General features: G+C 38.9%; 1 protein-coding gene and 1 pseudogene across 4 annotated transcripts in view; one reads left to right on the forward strand and one right to left on the reverse strand.

Moving 5' to 3' along the window:
- Nucleotides 1-20,820, forward strand: part of LOC144309656 (uncharacterized) — a 98,082-nt gene that overhangs the window by 62,189 nt on the left and 15,073 nt on the right. For all 4 annotated transcript variants that reach the window (XM_077890751.1, XM_077890752.1, XM_077890754.1 and 1 more), the window contains one exon: nucleotides 11,374-11,544. In XM_077890751.1, the coding sequence (XP_077746877.1) occupies nucleotides 11,374-11,544 (171 nt within the window). The remainder of the gene's footprint in view (nucleotides 1-11,373; nucleotides 11,545-20,820) is intronic.
- Nucleotides 183-10,482, reverse strand: LOC144309657 (hepatoma-derived growth factor-related protein 2 pseudogene; annotated as a pseudogene).

A 20,820-nucleotide genomic window follows, 5' to 3' on the forward strand; every position in this document is an offset into this window, starting at 1 on the left:
AAAAAAACCCTTTATAGTCATTCCATGTTGGTTGGAAATCACAGAAGTTAGGCAGAAAAACAACCCAGGGGATATATAAATGGGACAGCATGGTGTTTCCCCAACAGGTCTCTGCTCTGCAGGTGGCAGGTGGGGGCTGGGGCAGGCCTGGGGTATCTACAGGTGAGCCTGGCTGCCAGGGCTCATCTGGCCTCCTTGTCCAGGGACTCTGAGTCCATCCACAACCTTGCATGCTCCTGCCGCTCCTTCCCAGGTGCATCCATCTCGGAGCCCTCCCGCGCCTTGTCATTGTGTAACGGCTCTTCAGAGGAGCCACAGCCCAGCCCCTCCTCGGAGTTGTGTCTTCCCTCCTGCTCCTTGTCTTCCATGCTCTCTCCTTTCTGGGATGTGGCCTCACCATTCACCGGGGCCGAGAGATCAGCATTCGCCTTGTCTTCTTCCCTCTCCATGGGAGCCTCCTCTCCAGCCAGCACCTCCTTAGCCTTCTCCATCTCGGCCCTTTCCTTCTCCACCCCAGCTCTGGTCATCTTCTGGGTGGCTTCAATCTTTGGTCCCAGGACCCGAGATTTGAGCTGGGGTAGACCTCCGCAGCCTTCTCCATCACCTCCTTGTTGGCCCTGTAATGGCGGATCTTCTTCAATGTGGCCACCATATCCGTGTTCTTCTGCAGGATCTGTGAGGTCACCTGTAGGGTTCCTAGCACGTCTAGTGCGTTCAGACACCTCTTCATATCCAGAATGTCAACTTTCAGGGCGAGCCTGATCTCACTGTGCAGCTTCTGTAGCTTCTCATCCATGGAAGGTTCTTTCTTTTTCTCGACCTTCTGGTCAGGTGGGAATCCTTCTGACAGCTTCCAAGTTCGCTCCACCTTCGCGGGCCTGGCTCAGGGCCTCTCCTTGAGGCACCCTCTCTTCTCCTTCTGGCTGGGTCTCCTCGTAGGCTCTGTGCTTTGTCTTGCTGCCTTCTTTGCCTCCCTCTGCAGCTCAGCCTCAGGCCCCGAGTCGGAAGAGGCCTGTGGTCCGCGGCCCCGGAACCTTGAGGCCACTCTTTCTGACGGGCTCATCCTCGTCCCCCAGCTCATCCCCGCTGCTGCTCCCGCTGGCCGGGGCCTCCGCCATCACGCTCGCGCCTCTGCTCCTTCTCTTCCTTTTCCTGTTCAGGGAGCCTTCGCAGCTCCTCCGCCTGCTCCCTGTACCGCCTGGCTTCTAGCTGGCGCCACCTCTCCTCATCCCGGCGCTTCCACTGGCTGATGCGGTCGACCTCATTGCTGTCGCTGTCACTACTTGAGCTAGTCGGACCGCTCAGGCTTTGGCTTCCAATCCACGCGGTTTTGGAGGTGGCTTCTCAGCTGGCTTCATGCCCCGAGGAGGTTTTTTTACAGACACATCTGAGTCGGAGGAGGAGGAGGAGGAGGAGGAGAAGGAGGAGGATGCTGACCTGGCCACAGCCACTGGCTCACCCTTTGTCGGATTCTGCTTTGGAGTCAGAGTCGGAGGCTGAAGGTGCCTTCTTTTTCTTCCGTCCTGCAAGGGGGCCCCGCCGAGGTGCCTGGACCACAGCTTTCTTCTCGGGGGTGAAGTCCTGGTCACTGGTCTTCTCTGACTCAGATGAGCTTTCTGAGTCACACTGGCTTGATCCAGGTCACTGGAAGCCTTTCGAGTTCATTTTGAGACTGACATCTTCAGGGTTGCTGCCTTCCGCTTCAGGCCACTGTTATCCTGCTTTTGTCTGAGTCTGAGTCACCCTCCATCCTGTCACTGGCCGCTGTGGCAGTCACAGCTGTGACGGCCATGACTCCCCGGACCTCGTCGTCCTTGCTCCCACCTGCCGGGTCAGCTTCAGGGGCCTCACGATCAGAGGAACTCACCGGCAGAGGAGCACTGTAGCTGGCGCAGAGATTGTTCTGGATCTCCCACAGCCCCTCATTGAAGCCTTTCCTCTTGTTGGGTTTCCCGTACTTATCTTTACATTTGTCGTAAGGAAACAGGTCCTTGGGTCCCAGGATGGCTGTTTTGTGCGTACCAAAGAAGAAGATGGGGTACTCGTTGGGGGGGGGGGCTTCACAGCACCCTCGGTGATGTCATCGATCCAGGCCGGCCTGCGCAGGTAGCCCTTCACCTTGGCGAACAACAAGTTCCCGGGTTTTAAGGCATGGGCTTGCTGGTGGCGGGAGGCCCAGGCTGCAGGAAATGGTGGCAGGAGGCCAGTGAGGACTCCTTAAAGGTTTTAGAGCCACAGAGTCAAGAGATGCAAATAAGGAAGAATAATCTGTTAGGTTTGCCCAGGATGGACAGGAAAAGGGAAGACCCTCTCCCTCTTCTGTTATGGAACTTCAGTTAAAAATAATAAGGGTATAAACAAGGTGGAGGAAGGGAGGATCAGAGAGAGAGAACACAGAAAAATTTTGACTTGATGACTGCAGAATTTAAGAGATGAAGAAAGAAGAGTTGAAAACGACTCAGCAATTATCAACAGGAAAGTATGAAAAAGATGGAATTCCTAATACCTGCAAATCAGAGTAGGATCTCCTTTGGGGAAGAAAGTTGTTAAATTGGTTTAGGATAAGGTGAATTTATGGTTCAGATAAAGTAATAACAGCCAATAAGGCGCTGAGAATGAGTCTGAAGCTCCAGAAAGAAGCCTGGGATGGGAGTGTATATTTAGGGTCATCAGAGTGGAAGTGATGATTGAGGTTGGGAAGTGAATAGGATCTTGAGGAAAGATCCATACATGAGATGAACCTGGAAAATAAAGATGGTTAGGAGGCTGTTGGTTATTAAACTCTCTCAAACATAATAGAAACACTGTATCTGAATTATTAATCCTCATGTAGACTCTGCAAAGGCAAAACTTCTTCCATGCTTATGGATGTTAGCTATTTGCTAAAAGTACACACTCTAGAGTACATATCTCAACTGATAACTCTGCTTCATTATTCAGTCATCTTCTGAGCCTCATCTTTACTGCCTGCTTTAATAAAGATTTGTGATATCAAGCATAAATATGAATCCTCCTGAGAGTAAAGCATGTTTAATATATATATATATATATATATATATATATATATATGTATATATATAATGACTGAAGTTCATCAGAGATTATTTTACATGTTTTGACTTCCTATGTACCGACTTCAAAGCACCTTCAACTTGTTTCAACTTCTTGTTAGATTAAAAGCTTAAATATATATGTATGTGTGTGTGTGTGTATATATATATATATATATATATATATATATATATATATACTTACAGCAATGAGCAAAGTATGTGGTAGAAATGATATAAAAGGAAACTTTAGAGAACCATGGTAAAATATCATAATAATAAAAATATAGTTTAGATAACTTTCTCTTTTATGTCCATTTTTTTCTTTTAAATGTGCTATTTTAAATATTAGGACTCGGTGACGTTAAGAAATACAACTTGATAGAAATATGTTAAACATAATTTAGAAGTGTTAATTTGTATTTATTTCTTTTTTTAAATTTTTTTTAATTTTATGATAGTCACACAGAGAGAGAAAGAGGCAGAGACATAGGCAGAGGGAGAAGCAGGCTCCATGCACCGGGAGCCCGACGTGGGATTCGATCCCGGGTCTCCAGGATCGCGCCCTGGGCCAAAGGCAGGCGCCAAACCACTGCGCCACCCAGGGACCCCTGTATTTAAAGAAAAATATTTGCTTTATATATTTATTTAGCATCTAAGCATTTATTGGGAGATCCTTAATTATTATTTTTTTCATTTTTAAAGATTTTATTTATTTATTCATGAGAGACAGAGAGAGAGAGAGGCAGAGACACAGGCAGAGGGAGAAGCAGACTCCATGCAGGGAGCTTGATGTGGGATTCAATTCTGGGTCTCCAGGATCATACCCCGGGCTGAAGGCGGCGCCAAACCACTGGGCCATCGGGGCTGCCCAGATCCTTAATTGTCCTATAGGGACATATGGGGTTCTGAGGCTTAAAACAACACTCACAATACAGATTCAGTGGAGGCTATTCTGGTCTGACGGTGTATAGCATCATGTTTCTGAAACCACACTAACTGTACCACAGCTTGTGCCTCTCCTCTAGTCTATTTTCTAGCCTCTTCTCCCAACCTTGGATTATTTGCTTGTCAGCTCAATTCCTTGCAACATCTCCTCCTTCTTCCATAATGAACATCTTTCTGAATAGTTTTTACATTTGGCTTTTGTTGTTGAAATCTAATTAAGAGTTACTGCTAGTTAAATATGAATTATAAAACAAAATTAATCTGGAATTAGTCTGTTAATGAGAAGTTCAGATTTGATCACATTATTTTTATTTACATTGAATTTTTCAAAATTATAACTATTCTTTGTCTTTAAAAATCATTAAAAAAAAAAGAAAAAAGAATCATCAGGAGACACCACCTGGGTGGCTCAGCAGCTAAGCGTCTGCCTTTGGCTCAGGTCGTCATCCTGGAGATCCAGGATCGAGTCCCACATCAGTCTCCCTGCGTGGAGCCTGCTTCTGCCTCTGCCTATGTCTCCGCCTCTCTCTCTCTGTATGTCTCCTGAATAAATAAATAAAATCTTAAAAAAAATCAGTGGTTCTCAAAGAATGGTTCCAGACTAGCAGCATCAGCGTCACCAGGGAGCTAACTGGAATTACAAATTTTTAGGCCCCACTGTACACCTACTGAATGAAAAACTATGGGGTTGGAGCCTAGCAATCTGTAATTTAGAGCCATTTAAGTAATTCTCATGCATGCCAAAGACTGAAAACTATTGTTGTATAGGATTTCTATCATTGGGGAAGATGGAGGCATATGATCTAATCCCATATGGGCTGTTTAAATCAGGAGTCTCGATTTTATATATTAGAATCTCTTAATACTCATGGCGAGGTGTCTGGGTGGCTCAGTTTGTTAAGCGTCCAACTCTTGGTTTTGGCTTGGGTCATGATCTCATAGGTTGTGGGATGGAGCCCCACATCCAGCTTTGCATTTGGTGGGGAGTCCGCTTGAAGATACTCTTCCTTTGCCCCTCTCCCTGTTTTCATGTAGGTGCTCATGTTCACATTCAAATCTTTAAAAAATACTCATGGCAAGCTACATGATACACCAATTTAATCAGAGTCATTAAGATGTGCATTTTTTAAACATTCCAACTGTAATATCCAGGTTGGGTTGAGAGATGATTGCTTTAAGTCATCAGTAAATCTTCTAGCCAGTGCTACAGATAATAGAATTCTAGTATCCTTTCACTTTGTACTGTTTTAGATCTGACACATTTGCTCCATGTGCTCTAGGACTTGTTGGGAGATAAGCCTCATGACTCACTTCTTGTTGGGTATACCAAGAATGCAAGGCCATGACTACTCTTTACCCAGACCATTTCTTATGGTTTTATTCAGGGAACATCCTTGAGGAAGGAAATAATGTTTTCTCTATAGCTGTGTCATGAGTAATAGTCTTTTATTTTTGACCCACAAGTCTCATATCTTCTGTCAATATTTATGAAATAGTTTCAGGCAAATTTACTAGCTTGTAAGTAGAGTATGATCAAATCCTAGATCAGTAGTAATCCATACCAAGCTATTCTCAGTATTCTGGCCTATTCTATTAGATCTTGCTCTTTAGACCATAGCTGGGCATGGATTCCAAGTTTACTCCTATATTTCATTCTTGCCTATAGTGATTCTCCCTCTTGTTACCATTAGCTTCAGTCTACTCAGGATAGGGCTCTCCTAATGGCAACTTTACTCCAGAGACTTTCTGCCTGTCAATGTCTGCCTTGGGCTACAAACAAGGCCTCACTGAGCCTCAGAAGAGGACCAAAATTTATTGTGTTAAAGCATACAAATCTTCTTTGTATTAATACTAATATCCTACATACTTATAACATGTGAAAACTATCAGTGTACTTTCATGGAGATCGTCTTATATGATCTTTCTTCTTTCTTTCTTTCTTTCTTTCTTTCTTTCTTTCTTTCTTTCTTTCTTTCTTTCTTTCTTTCTTTCTTTCTTCTTAAGATTTTATTTATTCATGAGAGACACACAGAGAGAGAGGCAGAGACACAGGCAGAGGGAGAAGCAGGCTCCATGCAGAGAGCCAGTCACAGGACTTGATCTTTGGTGCAAAATGGTGGGTTTATTAAAGCAGGGGACAGGAGCCTTGGGCAGGAAGAGGGGCTGCCTCAGGCCTGTGAGGGGTGGCTAATTATATACCTAGGAGTTTGGGGAAGGTAGGCAAAAGGGAGTTCCAAAAGGATTTTCATATGCTAAAGAGGACCTACCAGACACTGAATGCCTTGGCTTTGTCAAGTTAAAGATTGTTTTTTCCCCCCAGCTAGGCATTACCATGAACACTCCTGAGGAATGTCACAGGTATCCCACCCTGGGTGGTGGTTATTTGTGGGATAACAGCTGTAAACTAAAAAATTATAGCAAGTCTCATATGAGATATGAATAGTGTGGAATACAGAAGAAGTTAGTTTACAGTAAAATGCCTGGGTGATAAATAATGAAAAATGTCATTTAATTTATGGAACATTTTCTTTTCTTTTCTTTTCTTTTTTTTTTATGGAACATTTTCTTATCTCCTGTCTGAAGTTAAGAGTATAACTTGATCATTAGCTTTAAATAATTGAGTGAAATCACATATTATTTGTAAGGTTTTGGCCATCCATAATCATTCCCAGTTCAACTTCACTACATAGTTTTTTCATTCCATAGCTTAGATCTAGTCACTATCCATGTTTTAACTCAGGATTTTATAACGTAAAGAAAGAATTCCTTTAAATATTTTAGTTATAGGAATTGAGTAAAACCAGCTGACAGGGCAGCCTCGGTGGTGCAGTGGTTTAGCACCGCCTGCAGCCTGGGGTGTGATCCTGGAGATCCATGAACAACTTATGTCTTCAAAAGAAACAGAAAAATACATCAACATTTAACCAAAACTAACTACTTAGAGTAGGACTTTTTCAAGTTAGATATCAGGACTCCCTTAGACTCTTCAGAATTATTGAAAATCACAGAGAACATCTATTCTTACATCTCTCAGTATTTATCACATTAGAAATTAAAACTGAGAAAATTTCAAATACAAATATAAAACAATAATACATTTCTTTGACAGAATGACCGTTTTATTCCATGTCATGTAGCCTCTAGAAAACCCTATTGTATGTACACTTATGAAAAAATGAGAATGAAAAAAGCAAATAATATCTTAGCATTATTAAGAAAATATTCTTTTTTAAAGATTTATTTATTTATTCATGAGAGAGACACACACAGAGAGACAGAGAGAGAGAGAGGCAGAGACACAGGCAGAGGGAGAAGCAGGCTCCATGCAGGGAGCCTGATGTGGGACTCCATCCCGGGTCTCCAGGATCACAGCCTGGGCTGAAGGTGGCACCAAAATGCTGAGCCACCCAGGCTGCCCAGAAAATATTCTTAATGAAGTCTCTGATACGGTCTTGAGGACCCTCAGAGACCATATGTCTGTCTGTCAATGAAGCAGAAATCAAGATGTTTGGATCCCTAGTAGATATATAATCAAAATGCCATGGGGATACAGAGAAGGAGAGTAATTTGTATCCGTTACCATTAAAAATTATTATCACGCTCTTGATATTAATCTCCAACTGAGTCTAGATTACAATAAAAAGCAAATAGTTAAAATAAATAACAGTACTAGTTTTTGCCAAGTAATTCAGTTCATGAAATGAAGGTATTCCCCTGCCACCTGGTGGCAATGTATCCTAATTATAGGGATTGAAGAAGTTTTTAAATGGTGCATAATTACAGTGCATCTTCAGTGCAGATTCAGAACTGAATGTGGAATCTATTCATCAAACACTACAGAATTATACTTGGAACCTCTGAAACATGCCAACTTACAATAAACAGTCCCCTAATGCAATAAAAGCAACTACGTTAAAACCAACCATATTTTAAAGAACCAATAATTATGCAGAATTTTGCCACTATGTTGAATATAATAGGTACTCAGTATTTCAGGGTGGCAAAAAGAAGAGCTTTCTCGTTTTTCTCTAATGCATATTCTCAGTGCCTAGGGAAAAAAAGAAAAAGGCAGTAAGAGGTATCCGTAACCTGACCACCATCATATTTTGTGCACTCAGTCTAGGGGAGTTGAGAATATGCCCTAAAGATCAAGATAATGGCCTCACTGATTCACACTCCATTTGGGAATGTGTGTTGCTGCAGCAAAGTGAAGCTGTTTGGTACATGGATACCTGGCAAGAGAGAGAGATGGGAGTGTTGGAGGGCCAATAGAACGTTGAGCCTGATAAATACAATAGGTTGATACAGGTTTACATAAAGCTACTTTCCTCCCCCCCTCTTTATAGTCTAAAACATTGTTAATTGTATTGTATTTTTCAACAAGACCATAAAAATAGTTTTTATCCTTTTACTGGTTAGTCTTGAACTTTTGTGAATCAGTAACTCATGATTTTTGTAAACTTTTAACATTCTTCTCAATACTTGCAAGTATGATATAGCATAGTGCTGTGATCATCAACCTGAAGATACGTGCCTTTCCAAGATACTTAAGCGTGAATGGTTTTTAGACAGTAAATTTCCTTATACTTTACTTCCATGTGTAGTTTTCCCCCAAAATTGATCTGCTTGGAAACAAGCCTGTATTCAGAAAAGCTCAAGTTCCAATTTGTAAAAGGTATACAAGGTCCTCGCTTATCTTATAACTTACTAAGGAATATTGCCTGAAGGATAAACCTCTCTGGATGCCTTAGAAAGGGGAAGCCTCCTGCAATGATTAATCATGCTACCATGAACCTATAGGACTTTGAGTCTTTCCAGAGTTCTATATATTTCTGTTAAGGATAGAGCCTGGGGTGGAAACTGGTACTTTTGGTAACTAAGAATGGTGAATTCAGATATGTGGTGTAGAAGGTAAGAAAATAATATTAATTTTAATTTAAACAACTTTGTTTCTTTTATCTCCTGACTTTTTAAAGAATTGATGGCTTCTGAGGAAGAGTCCATTGAGGAAAAAGTAGAAAGAACATCAGTAACAAATTTTAAGTGCTTAAAAATGGCCTTTTCTAATGGAAATCCTTTTCCACTCCTAATGTTATTCTCTAGTACCTGAAAGCACCGAAGAACAGCTAAAGGATATAGAGTAGGAAAACTTTTTAAAAATATATAATTTGATGTGCTCTGAAAATGTCAAAAAATTTTAAATATATTGGAAAAAACTCTGGATAAAACTTCAATGTGGTTTCTTTCAGATTTAATGTATATTGTTCACTAAAGTAATTAAAATTTGCTTTTTTAAGTCATGTCATGTAAGATTTATTCTAATTACCATAAATTCTCATTTTATAAAACAAGTTAAACATTCTCTATGTTTTATTATTAAACTATAAAATTAGACACTCGCTGTTAGACCAATTGCCACTGGAAGAAGCTGACACCAGGACCTAGTAAGGGAGGGTACAGGGGAAAAACTACTCTGATCTCTCTCCCCACCCTTAGACCTGACGATTGAGCCTCTCATTGGCTAAACACAAGTAAGTCCTCCAAGAACATTGAATAGAGTGAAAAAGGGTGAAATGAGGATCCAAGATCTGGGAAATGTCCAAAAATTGAGAAAATGCATGACTCGGATAATTGTTTATCTTAGCTTTGGACCTTTAGAAAGTGGATCTGAAATCAAAGATTAAAGACTTGTTGAGTGGCAAGTCTCCATGGTGTTTCTGCACATCGGTGACAGCTTTTGTCCAAGATTATATTTTGAGAGATGTTTGTGTAGTAAATAGCCTCTAAAGATAGGGATAGTGTCAACTCTGGGAGGAATGTGCAGATTTTTTTTTCTGGCCAAGAAAATAAAAATAATATGCCTCCGTGGGAAAATAGTTAGACACGTTTCCTAGCAGTCCCTTTAAAATATTGGGAGTTTCCAAAGCTTATCTCAGCAGTAACACAGATATACTGTACACACAATACCCCCACATATCTTGGTGAGCAAGGAGAGCCAGCATAAACATAAAGTACATACTGCCTGCTGTGCTATGAGTAACAAAGTCCTTTATCTGACTTGTGTCTTCTCTCAGCACCTGTGAAACTGTGGCAGGCTCACTTGTTAGCTTACAATTGGGGGTGAAATCTCCAGCCTTTCACAGTTCTTGATAGGACACTTTATTTGGGAGGTACAAGCCTCAGGCAGTGAAGGTAAGGGAAAAGAAGGGAGGGAGGTATATATGTGTTGCTATACTGGTTACCATAGTGAACTGCAGAGAGACATTAGCATTCATAATTTACTCTGCATTTGGGACTTTCCCAGAAGTACTGAAAGGAGAACTTCACCTGCGAGTAGTCCATAAGAAAGAGAGAAAGGAGGGGGACATTTTCTCCTTGGCTCCCTCCCATCTGCTCTTCCCTTTGATCAAGGTTTACCTCCATAAAGATCTCCTCCATACTTCTTGGTTGCATCTTGGTGGCTATTCAGGAAACTAGGCCCCATAACTTGAAGTATGATGTTTCATCCAAAGATGAAAGTGGAGGATTGGTCTTGTTTAAGTAAAATGCTAACAAAGACAGTACAAGGAGGAGATGGACAAGAGAATTGCAGAAGGAGCATAAACTTTATATTTCAGTGTAATGAGTACAGGCACATTTGCGTGTCAAACAGTTCCTGATTTTTTGCTTTCCATAAAGTTGAATGGGAACCTAGCTGAGTTTCAGTTGATTATTAAAAAAAAAAAAAAAACAGCAACAACCCTTTGTACTAGATCATTACATACATAATTTTTTATTTGTTTTGAAACGAGGAGTTAAAGGAAATGGGTGCCAGTGTTCTAACAAAACCCCTTCTGCTTCTATCTACTTATATATTTGTGTTGGTTAATATACTTAGTATTTCTAATTATAAAAAGAAAAAATAGACATGAATCCATTCGTAATCTTGTTTACAAATAGCTGAACTAATTGGGAAAAAATAGCCCCATTCAGCTTATTAATATCTATACTTTTTAATAAAATGTTTAAATTTAATGACTATTTAGTAAAATTTGTAATATATATTCTTTTAATTATGAATTAATAATAGTTGTAACAGTAACTCAAAAGCCAGAGGAACTTTAAATTATTTGATGTCTTTTGGTCATAAGAAAGAAAACAAATTGTAAATGCTTTTACATATTTTTGGTGTAGGAAAGTTTGGTAAATGATCAATAAAAGGCTTCCAACTATAAAATACAATATTATTAGGGAAAACATCTGTGGAAAGGAATTGTATGGTCAAGTAAAAAAGAGAATTATGTCAATTTTCATAGTTTAACAACAGTTTATTCATATATTTTATTTTTTTGTTTTTTTTTAATCTTTTTTTTTAATTTTTATCAATTTATGATAGTCACACACAGAGAGAGAGAGAGGCAGAGACATAGGCAGAGGGAGAAGCAGGCTCCATGCACCGGGAGCCCGACGTGGGACTCGATCCCAGGTCTCCAGGATCGCGCCCTGGGCCAAAGGCAGGAGCCAAACCTCTGCGCCACCCAGGGATCCCTATTCATATATTTTAAAGGTGGGTATCACATATAGTATGTATATGATATATATAATACTATTTTTTTCATTTTTCATTAAAGCATAATTTACATGAATTAAAATTTATCCCTGTTAGTGTATAGTTTTGTGAGTTTTGGCAAAAGTAAAGACTCATATAACCACTTCACCATGGAAAGCAAGGTGTAGAATAGTTCCATCTAGTCAAATTCCCCCAGGTTCCTACCCATACCACCAGGCCCTGGAAACTACTGATCTGTTCTGCATCAGATAGTTTTGCCTTTTCCAAAATTTCATTTAATACAATAATGTAATATGTAACCTTTTGAGTCTAGTTTCTTTCACTTAGCATAATAAATTTGAGATGTATCCATGTTTTTGTGTATATCCACAGTTCATTTCTTTTTAGTGCTGAATAGTATTCCATTGTATGGATGGACTATAGCTGGCTTATTCAGTCACCAGTTAAAGAACATTTAGGCTTAAAAAAATTTAGGTTGGTTTGAGTTTTTAGAGACTATGAATAAAGCTTCTATAAACATTTATCTATAATTTTTTGCCTAAACATGGTTTTTATTTCATTTGGGTAAATGCTGAGCAGTGGGATTGCTGGGCCATATTCTGAGTGCATATTTAACTTTATAAGAAACTGACAAACTGCTTTCCAAATTGACTGCATTATTTGCACTCCCACCAGCAATGTATGGAGGTCCAGTTACTCCATGTTCATGCCAGCGGCACTGAGTATTATCAGGATTTGCTGTTGTTATTCTTTGCATTCTGACATTTTATATAGTGATAGTTCAGGGTGGCTAGTTAGGTTGAACATCTGTTCACATGATTATTATCCATTTATATATTTTCTTCAGTGTGATGTCTGTTCTTTTGCCCATTAAAAAAATTGGTCATCTGTTTATCATTGAGTTTTCAGAACTTTTTGCATATTCTGGATTTAAATATTTTTATCAGATTATGATTTGTATTTCTAGGAAGCTCCCAATTGCTGCTAACGCTGGTGTGCTGTTGGGAGTAGCTCTGATCTAGCATTCTGCTTTTAACATCTGTAAAAACCACCTGGAGTGGGACTCAGTAGATTTGGGGTGGAACTGAGATTCTGCATTTCTAACCAGCTTCCAGAAGAGTCTAATGCTTCTGTGATCACATTTTGAGGGCATGAAGGCCTTAGCAAGATCACAGAAGGATTCCAAGAAAGGATTAAACTTCAGCTGATTTTGAAGGATTAGTAAGTTTTTCCAGAAATATAAGGAGTAGAGAAAAATGGAAGGTGAAGGAGGGAGAAAAGAGAAGAATAATTTTTCAGAAGAATTAATATAAACAAATATATAGAGGAATGAGCCATTTAAGGTTGAAGGAACAAAGCAATTAAAGATGTTAAGCGTAGGTGGTGAGACTGGAGAAGTAAGCCAGAATCATATTAGATAGGATATCTTTGGATTTTCTTTCCTGTGGGTGGGTGTGCATAGAAATATTTCAATCAGGAGAGTATGTGATTAGGTTGTCAGTGTGGAAATCTGTCTGTCTCTGGCAGCAGGATAAAGAAGTGATTTTAGAAGAGAGTGGAAAATTGATTATTGCAATGTGCAGTGAGAGATAAAGGGTGCTTGAATTAAAGCAGTTACAACTGGGTGGAAGAGGAGGAGCCAGATTAAGAGATGTAGAGTTAACATAGTCTTAGTAAAAATTGGATGTAGGGACGGTGGAGGAGGAGGAGGAGGAGGAGGAGGAGGAGGAGATGGCAGCGGCAGCTGCGGCTAGAATGGCAACTGGGTTGAGACATTTACCAGTATAAGGAATGTGTGCAAGGACTAAGTTTTGTGCAGAAGATCATGAGGTTCAATAGATATGCATGTGACCAGAAGGCATTTAAAAAATACCGAAGTATAGTTGGCATACAATGTTATATTTGTTTCAGGTGCACAGGTAGTGATTGGACAATTCTGTATGTCATTCAGTGCTCACCAAGGTAGATATTATTAAAGTCTGTCACCATACAACATTATTACAATATTACTGTTATTTTTAAAATTTGAGTATAGTTGACACACAATATTACATTAATTTCAGGTGTACAGTGTAGGGATTTGACAAGCTTATGCATTATGCTATGTTCACTACAGGTGTAACTACCATCTATCACTATACATCCTATTACAGTATCATTGACTATATTCTTATGATGTGCCTTTTATTCCCATGACTTATTTATTCCATAACTGGAAGCCTGTATCTCCCGATCCTCTTCACTCATTTTGCCCAGTCTCTCATCCTCCTTCCCTCTGGCAACCATCATTGGTTGCCATACATTGTTCTGTATATTTCTGTTAGGTAGAAGCTAGACATGAGCAGAAGGAGGAATATCCTGAGGCAGAGTCCCAAGTCCTTGAAGGGGAACTATAGAGACATGAGCTGGAGGCAGGGACGGTGATAAGTAAGCTAGGCATTGAAAGCCCCAGGGACATGATATCCTGATCTTGTTGGCTTCCAAGACCTTGGGACTGACACATTAAGAGCCACAGGTGCAGAGCATGTCCTCTTCTTCTACCTCTGCCTCAGGGTAACCCCTAGATTATTATAATGCATTTTCTTTAATACTACATCCTCACCATTCCTCCCACCCCACCTTTGCAAATTCTGCTTTGACTGTTCTAGTACAAACTTTGTAAAGTCAAAAACTCCCCCTTCCAACCTGTAGGAGGGTTTTCTCAAATGATTGGAAGCAGCCTCCATTAGAGACCACCCTACTGTACATTCATAACTCCAATGAGCTCAGAGTGCTGTAAAAAATACCCAATCCCCAAACAATGTAGGGCCCGTCCACCTCTTGTAACCTGCCCCCCTCCCCTACCTTCAGAGTATGTTTTTGCTTCGTGCTTGCTATTTTCCTTCTGGCTGTCCTTATGCCAGTACAGATCACCATGTAAATCTGGTGGGGAATCCAAGAACCAAGACCTCTATTCACACAATTCATACTCTCCCACCTGTAACGTTTCTGGTCTGATGCTTTCAGTTTATTTATTCATTTGTTTTTTGTCTTTTTTTTTATATTCCACTTATGAATAAAATCATATAGTATTTATCTTTCTTCGTCTGACTTATTTTACTTACCATAATACCCTCTAGGTCCATCCATGTTGTCTCAAATGGCTTATCTCATCCTTTTTTATGATTTCATAGTATTTCTATGAGTGTGTATACACCACATCTTCTTTATTTATTTGTCTATTGATAGGTTGCTTCCATAAACACAAGAGTTATATGTATCGTTTTGAATTTGTGTTTTTTTTTTCCTTTGGGTAAATACCCAATAGTGAAATTATTGGGTCATATGGTATTTATATTTTTAATTTTTTGAGGAATGTCCATACTATTTTCCACAGTGGCTATACTGATTTACATTGCCAGCAGCAGTGTATGAAGGTTCTTTTTTCTTTATATCTTTCCCAAAACTTGTTGTCTTTTTTATTTTAGCCATTCTAACAGATGTAAGGTGATACCTCATTGTGGTTTTGGTTTGATTATTAGTGTTATTGACCCCCATTTCATCTGTATGTCTTCTTTGGAAAAATGTCTTTTCAGGTCCTCTGCCCAATTTTTCTTTTTTCTTTTTTTTTTTTTTTGGTACTGAGTTGTATAAGTTCTTTATATATATTTTGATATCATAAACAACATATATATATATATATATATATATATATATATATATATATATATCTTGTTTAAGTTCGATTTGCCAACATAAAGTATGCACCCAGGGCTCATCCTGTTGTGTCCTCCCCTGTGCAGTTCTTTATATATTTTGGATATTAACCTCTTATCGGGTATATTATTTGTAAGTATCTTTACCTATCTAATAGCTTGCTTTTTTGTTTTGTTGATTCTTTTGCTATCCAAAATCTTTTTATTGTGGTGTGCTCTCAATAGTTTATTTTTACTTTTGTTTCCCTTACCTGAGGAGGGTTGCTAAATATGTTGCCAAGGCTGATTTCTGAGAGATTGCTGCTTATAGTTTCTTTCAGGAGATTTATGATTTCAGGTCTCACATTTAGGTCTTTATACATTTTGAATTTATTTTTGTATTGGTGTAAGAAAGTGGTTGTTTAGTTGAGTTTTTGTTTTTTGTTTTTCTTTTCTTTTTTCTTTCTTTCTTTCTTTTTTTCTTTTTTTGGCATGTTGAGGTCCAGTTTTCCCAGCACTGTTTATGGAAGAGATGGGCTTTCCCCATTGTATATTTTTGCTTCCTTTGTCATAGATTAATTGACCATATAAATGTGAGTTTATTTCTGGGCCCTCTGTCTTGTTAAATTGATTCATGTGTCTGTTTTTGTGCCAGTAGCATATTGTTTTGATTATAGCTTTATGGTATACCTTGAAATTGTGATACATCCAGTTTTGTTCTTCTTTCTTAAGGTTGCTTTGGCTAACATCACTTGGCATCAGGGAAATAGAAATCAAAACCACAAAGAGATACCACATCACACCAGTCAGAATGGCTAAACTTAACCAGTCAGGAAATGACAGATGTTGGCAAGGATGCAGAGATGGGGGAAGCCTCGTACACTGTTGGTGGGAATGCAAACTGGTGCAGCCACTCTGAAAAACAGTATGAAGGATCCTAGAAAGTTGAAAATAGAGCTACCCTACAACCCAGCAATTGCACTACTAGGGATTTACCCCAAAGATACACAAGTCATGATCCAAAGGGGTGCTTGCACCTCAACATTTAGAGCAACAATATCCACAATAGTCAAACTATGGAAGGAGCCCAGATGTCCATCAACAGATGAATGGATAAAAAAAGATGTGATACACACACACACACACACACACACAATGGACTACTACTCAGCCCTCAAAAAAAATCAAATCTTGCCATATGCAATGACATGGATAAAACTAGAGGATATTATGCTAAGTGAAATAAGTCAATCAGAGAGAGACAATTATATGATCTCACCCGTATGTGAAATTTAAGAAACAAAACAGAGGATCATAGGGGAGGAGAGGAAAAAATAAAACAAGATGAAATCAGAGAAGGAGACAAATCGTAAGAAACTCTTAATCATAGGAAACAAACTGAGGGTCCCTGGAGGGGGAGGGAAGTGGGCAGATGGGATAACTGGGTGATGGACATTAAGATGGGCATGTGATGTAATGAGCACTGGGTATTGTATAAGGCTCGTGAAACACTGACTTCTACCTCTGAAACCAATAATACATTATATGTTAATTGAATTTTTCTTTTATTATTTTTAAAATTTAATCAATTTGCCAACATATAGTATATATATTATTAATTTCAGATATAGTTTTCAATAATTCATTAGTGTGTATAACACCTAGTGCTCATCACGAGTGTGTGTGTGTGTATATATATATATATATATATATACACACACACACACTCTTCTTTATCCATTCATTTATCAAAGGATATCTCAGCTCCTTTCACAGTTTGGCTATTGTGGACAGTGCTACTATTAGCATTGGGGTGCACATGCCAGTTCATTTCACTACATCTGTATCTTCCCAGTAGTGCAATTGCTGGGTCATAGGTTAGCTCTATTTTTAACTTCTTGAGGAACCTCCTTTTCTAGAGTGACTGTAGCAACTTGCATTCCCAACAATAGTATCAGAGGGTTATCCTTTTTCCACATCCTTTCCAACATTTATTGTTTCCTGTCATGTTAGTTTTAGCCATTCTAACTGGTGTAAAGTAGTATCTCAATGTGGTTTTGATTTGTGTTTCCCTGATGGCAAGTGATGTGAAGCTTTTTTTTATGTGTGCTGGTATTGAATATGTCTTCTTTGGAGAAATGTCTATTTATGTCTTCTGCCCGTTTCTTGACTGGATTGTTTGTTTTTTTGGATTTTGAGTTTGGTAAGTACTTTATAGATTTTAGATACTAGCCCTTTATCTGATATATCATTTGCAAATATCTTCCCCCATTCTGTAGGTTTCCTTTTAGTTTTGTTTACTGTTTCCTTTGCTGTGCAGAAGCTTTTTGTCTTGGTGATGGCCCAATATTTCATTTTTGTGTTTTTTTCTTCTGATGTCTTTAGAGACATGACTTGCAGGAAGTTGCTGAGGCCAAGGTAAAAAGTTTGCTGCCTGTGTTCTCCTTTAGGATTTTGATGGATTCCTGTCTCCCATTGAAGTCTTTAATCCATTTTGAGTTTATCTTTGTGTATGGTATAAGACCATGATCTATTTTCTCCTGCATGTTGCTGTCTAATTTTCTCAACATCATTTATTGAAGAAATTTGTCTTTTTTCCAGTGGCTATTCTTTCCTGCTTTGTTGAAGATTAGTTGACCATAGAACTGAGGGTCCATTTCTGGGTTCTCTATTCTTTTCCATTGATTCATGTGTCTGTCTTTATGCTAGTACCATACTGTCTTAATGATCACTGCTTTGTAATATAGCTTGAAGTCAGGCATTGTGGTGGTCCCAGTTTTTTTTTTTTCCAACATTCTTCTGGATATTTGGGGTCTTTTCTGGTTCCATACAAATCTTAAGATTATTCCAACTCTGTGAGAAATGTCCATGGTATTTGGGTAGGGATTGCATTGGATGTGTAGGTGACTATGAGTAGCATAGACATTTTCACAATATTTATTCTTCCAATCCATGAGCATGGGATGTTTTTCTCTTTGTGTCTTCCTCGATTTCTTTCATGTGTTCTGTAGTTTTTAGAGCACAGATCATTTGCATCTTTGTTAGGTTTATTCCTAGGTATCTTCTGTTTTTTGGTGCAATTGGAAATAGGATTGATTCCTTAATTTTTCTTTCTTCAGTCTCATTGTTAGTGTATAGAAATACAGCTGATTTCTGTGCATTGATTTTGTATCCTGCCATGTTGCTGAATTGCTATATGAGTTCTAGCAATTTTGGCAGGGAGTCTTTCAGGTTTGCCACATACAGTATCATGTCATCTGAGAAGAGTGAGAGTTTGACTTCCTTTTTGCCAATTTGAATGCCGTTTATTCCCTTTTGTTGTCTGATTGTTGAGGCTAGGACTTCTAGTAACTATGTTGAATAACAGTGGTAAGAGTGGGCATCTCTGTCATGTTCCTGACCTTAGAAGAAAAGCTCTCAGTTTTTCCCCTTTGAAAATGATGTTTCCTATGAACTTTTGGTATATGGCTTTTATGATACTGAGGTATGTTCCTTCTATTCCTTTTTTTTAAGTTACTTTTTTTTTTTTAGATTTTATCTGTTTATTCATGAGAGACACAGAGATATAAAGAGGCAGAGACACAGTCAGAGGGAGAAGCAAGCTCCATGCAGGGAGCCCAATGTGGGACTCAATCCCCGGACTCCAGGGTCATGCCTGGAGCCGAAGGCAGGCACTTTATAACTGTTGAGCCACCCAGGCATCCCTTGTTCCTTGTATTCCTACACTTTGAAGAGTTTTGATCAAGAAAGGATGCTATATTTTGTCAATTGCTTTTTCTGCATCAATTGAGAGGATCATATGGTTCTTGTCTTTTTTTTTTTTAATTAATGTGATCTCTCACATTTATTGATTTGTGAATGTTGAACCACCCTTGCATCCCATGAATAAATCCCACTTTGTTGTGGTGAATAATGCTTTTAATGTACTGTTGGATCCTATTGGCTAGTATCATGGTGAGTATTTTGATATCCATGTTCATCAGGGATATTGGTCTGTAATTCTCCTTTTTGATGGGATCTTTGGTTTTGGGATGAAGGTAATGCTGGCCTCTTGGAACAAGTTTGGAAGCTTTCTTTCTATTTCTATGTTTTTTGATGGCTTCAGTAGAATAGGTATTATTTATTCTTTATGAGTTTTATAGAATTCCCCTGGGAAGCCATCTAGTCCTTGACTCTTGTTTCTTGGGAGGTTGTTGGTGACTGCTTCAATTTCCTTACTGGTTATTGGTCTGTTCAGGTTTTCTATTTCTTCATGTTTCAGTTTTGGTAGTTTATAAGTTTCCAAGAATATATCCCTTTCTTCCAGATGGCCTAATTTTTTGGCGTATAATTAGTTATAATACATTCTTTTTTTTTAAATTTTTATTTATTTATGATGGTCACACACAGAGAGAGAGAGAGAGAGAGAGAGGCAGAGACACAGGCAGAGGGAGAAGCAGGTTCCATGCACCGAGAGCCCGACGTGGGATTTGATCCTGGGTCTCCAGGATCGCGCCCTGGGCCAAAGGCAGGCGCTAAACCGCTGCGCCACCCAGGGATCCCTATAATACATTCTTAAAATAATTTGTATTTCCTTGGTGTTGGTCATGATCTCTCCTCTTTCATTCATGATTTTATTAATTTGGTCCTTTCTCTTTTCTTTTTGATAAGTCTGGCTAGGGTTTTATCTATCTTATTAATTCTTTCAAAAACCAGCTCCTAGTTTCATTGTTTTATAGTTCTGGTTTCTACTTCATTGATTTCTGCTGTAATTTTTATTATTTCTCTTTTGCTTGGTTTGGGCTTTATTTGCTGTACTTTCTCCATCTCCTTTAGGTGTATCGTTAGCTTGTGTATTTGAGATTTTTCTGATTTTTTTTTTTTGAGAGAGACTTGTATTGAAATGTACTTTTCTCTTAGGACCACCTTTGCTGTATCCCAAAGGTTTTGAACTGTTGTGCTTTCATTCTTGTTAGTTTGCATGAATCTTTTTAATTCTTCTCTAATTTCCTGGTTTGACTCCTTCATTCTGTAGTAGGATGCTCTTTAACTTCCAAGTGTTTGAATTCCTTCCAAATTTCCTTTTGTGATTGAGTTCAAGTCTCAAAGCATTGTGATCTGAAAATATCCAGGGAATAATCCCAGTCTTTTGATATTGATTGAGACCTGATTTGTGAACGAGTAAGTGGTCTATTCTGGAGAAAGTTCCATATGCATTTGAGGAGAATGTATATTCTGTTGCATTAGGATAGAATGTTTTGTGTATATCTGTGAAGTCCTTTTGGTCCAGTCATTCAAAGCCTTTATTTCTTTGTTGATTTTCTCCTTAGATGATCTGTCTATTGCTGTGAGTGAGGGTTTGAAGTTCCCTACTACTAATGTGTTATTATTATATGTATTTCTTTACTTTGGTTATTAATTGGCTGCTCCCAAATTAGGAGCATAAATATTTACAATTGTTATATCTTTTTGTTGTATAGACCCTTTAAGTATGATATAGCACCGCTTTTCATCTCTTTGTACAGTCTTTGGTTTAAAATCTAATTTATCGGGCAGCCCCAGTGGTACAGCGATTTAGTGCTGCCTGCAGCCTAGGGTGTGATCCTGGAGACGCGGGATC

The sequence above is a fragment of the Canis aureus genome, unplaced genomic scaffold, assembly GCF_053574225.1.
Source record: "Canis aureus isolate CA01 unplaced genomic scaffold, VMU_Caureus_v.1.0 ptg000135l_RagTag, whole genome shotgun sequence".
NCBI lineage: Eukaryota > Metazoa > Chordata > Mammalia > Carnivora > Canidae > Canis > Canis aureus.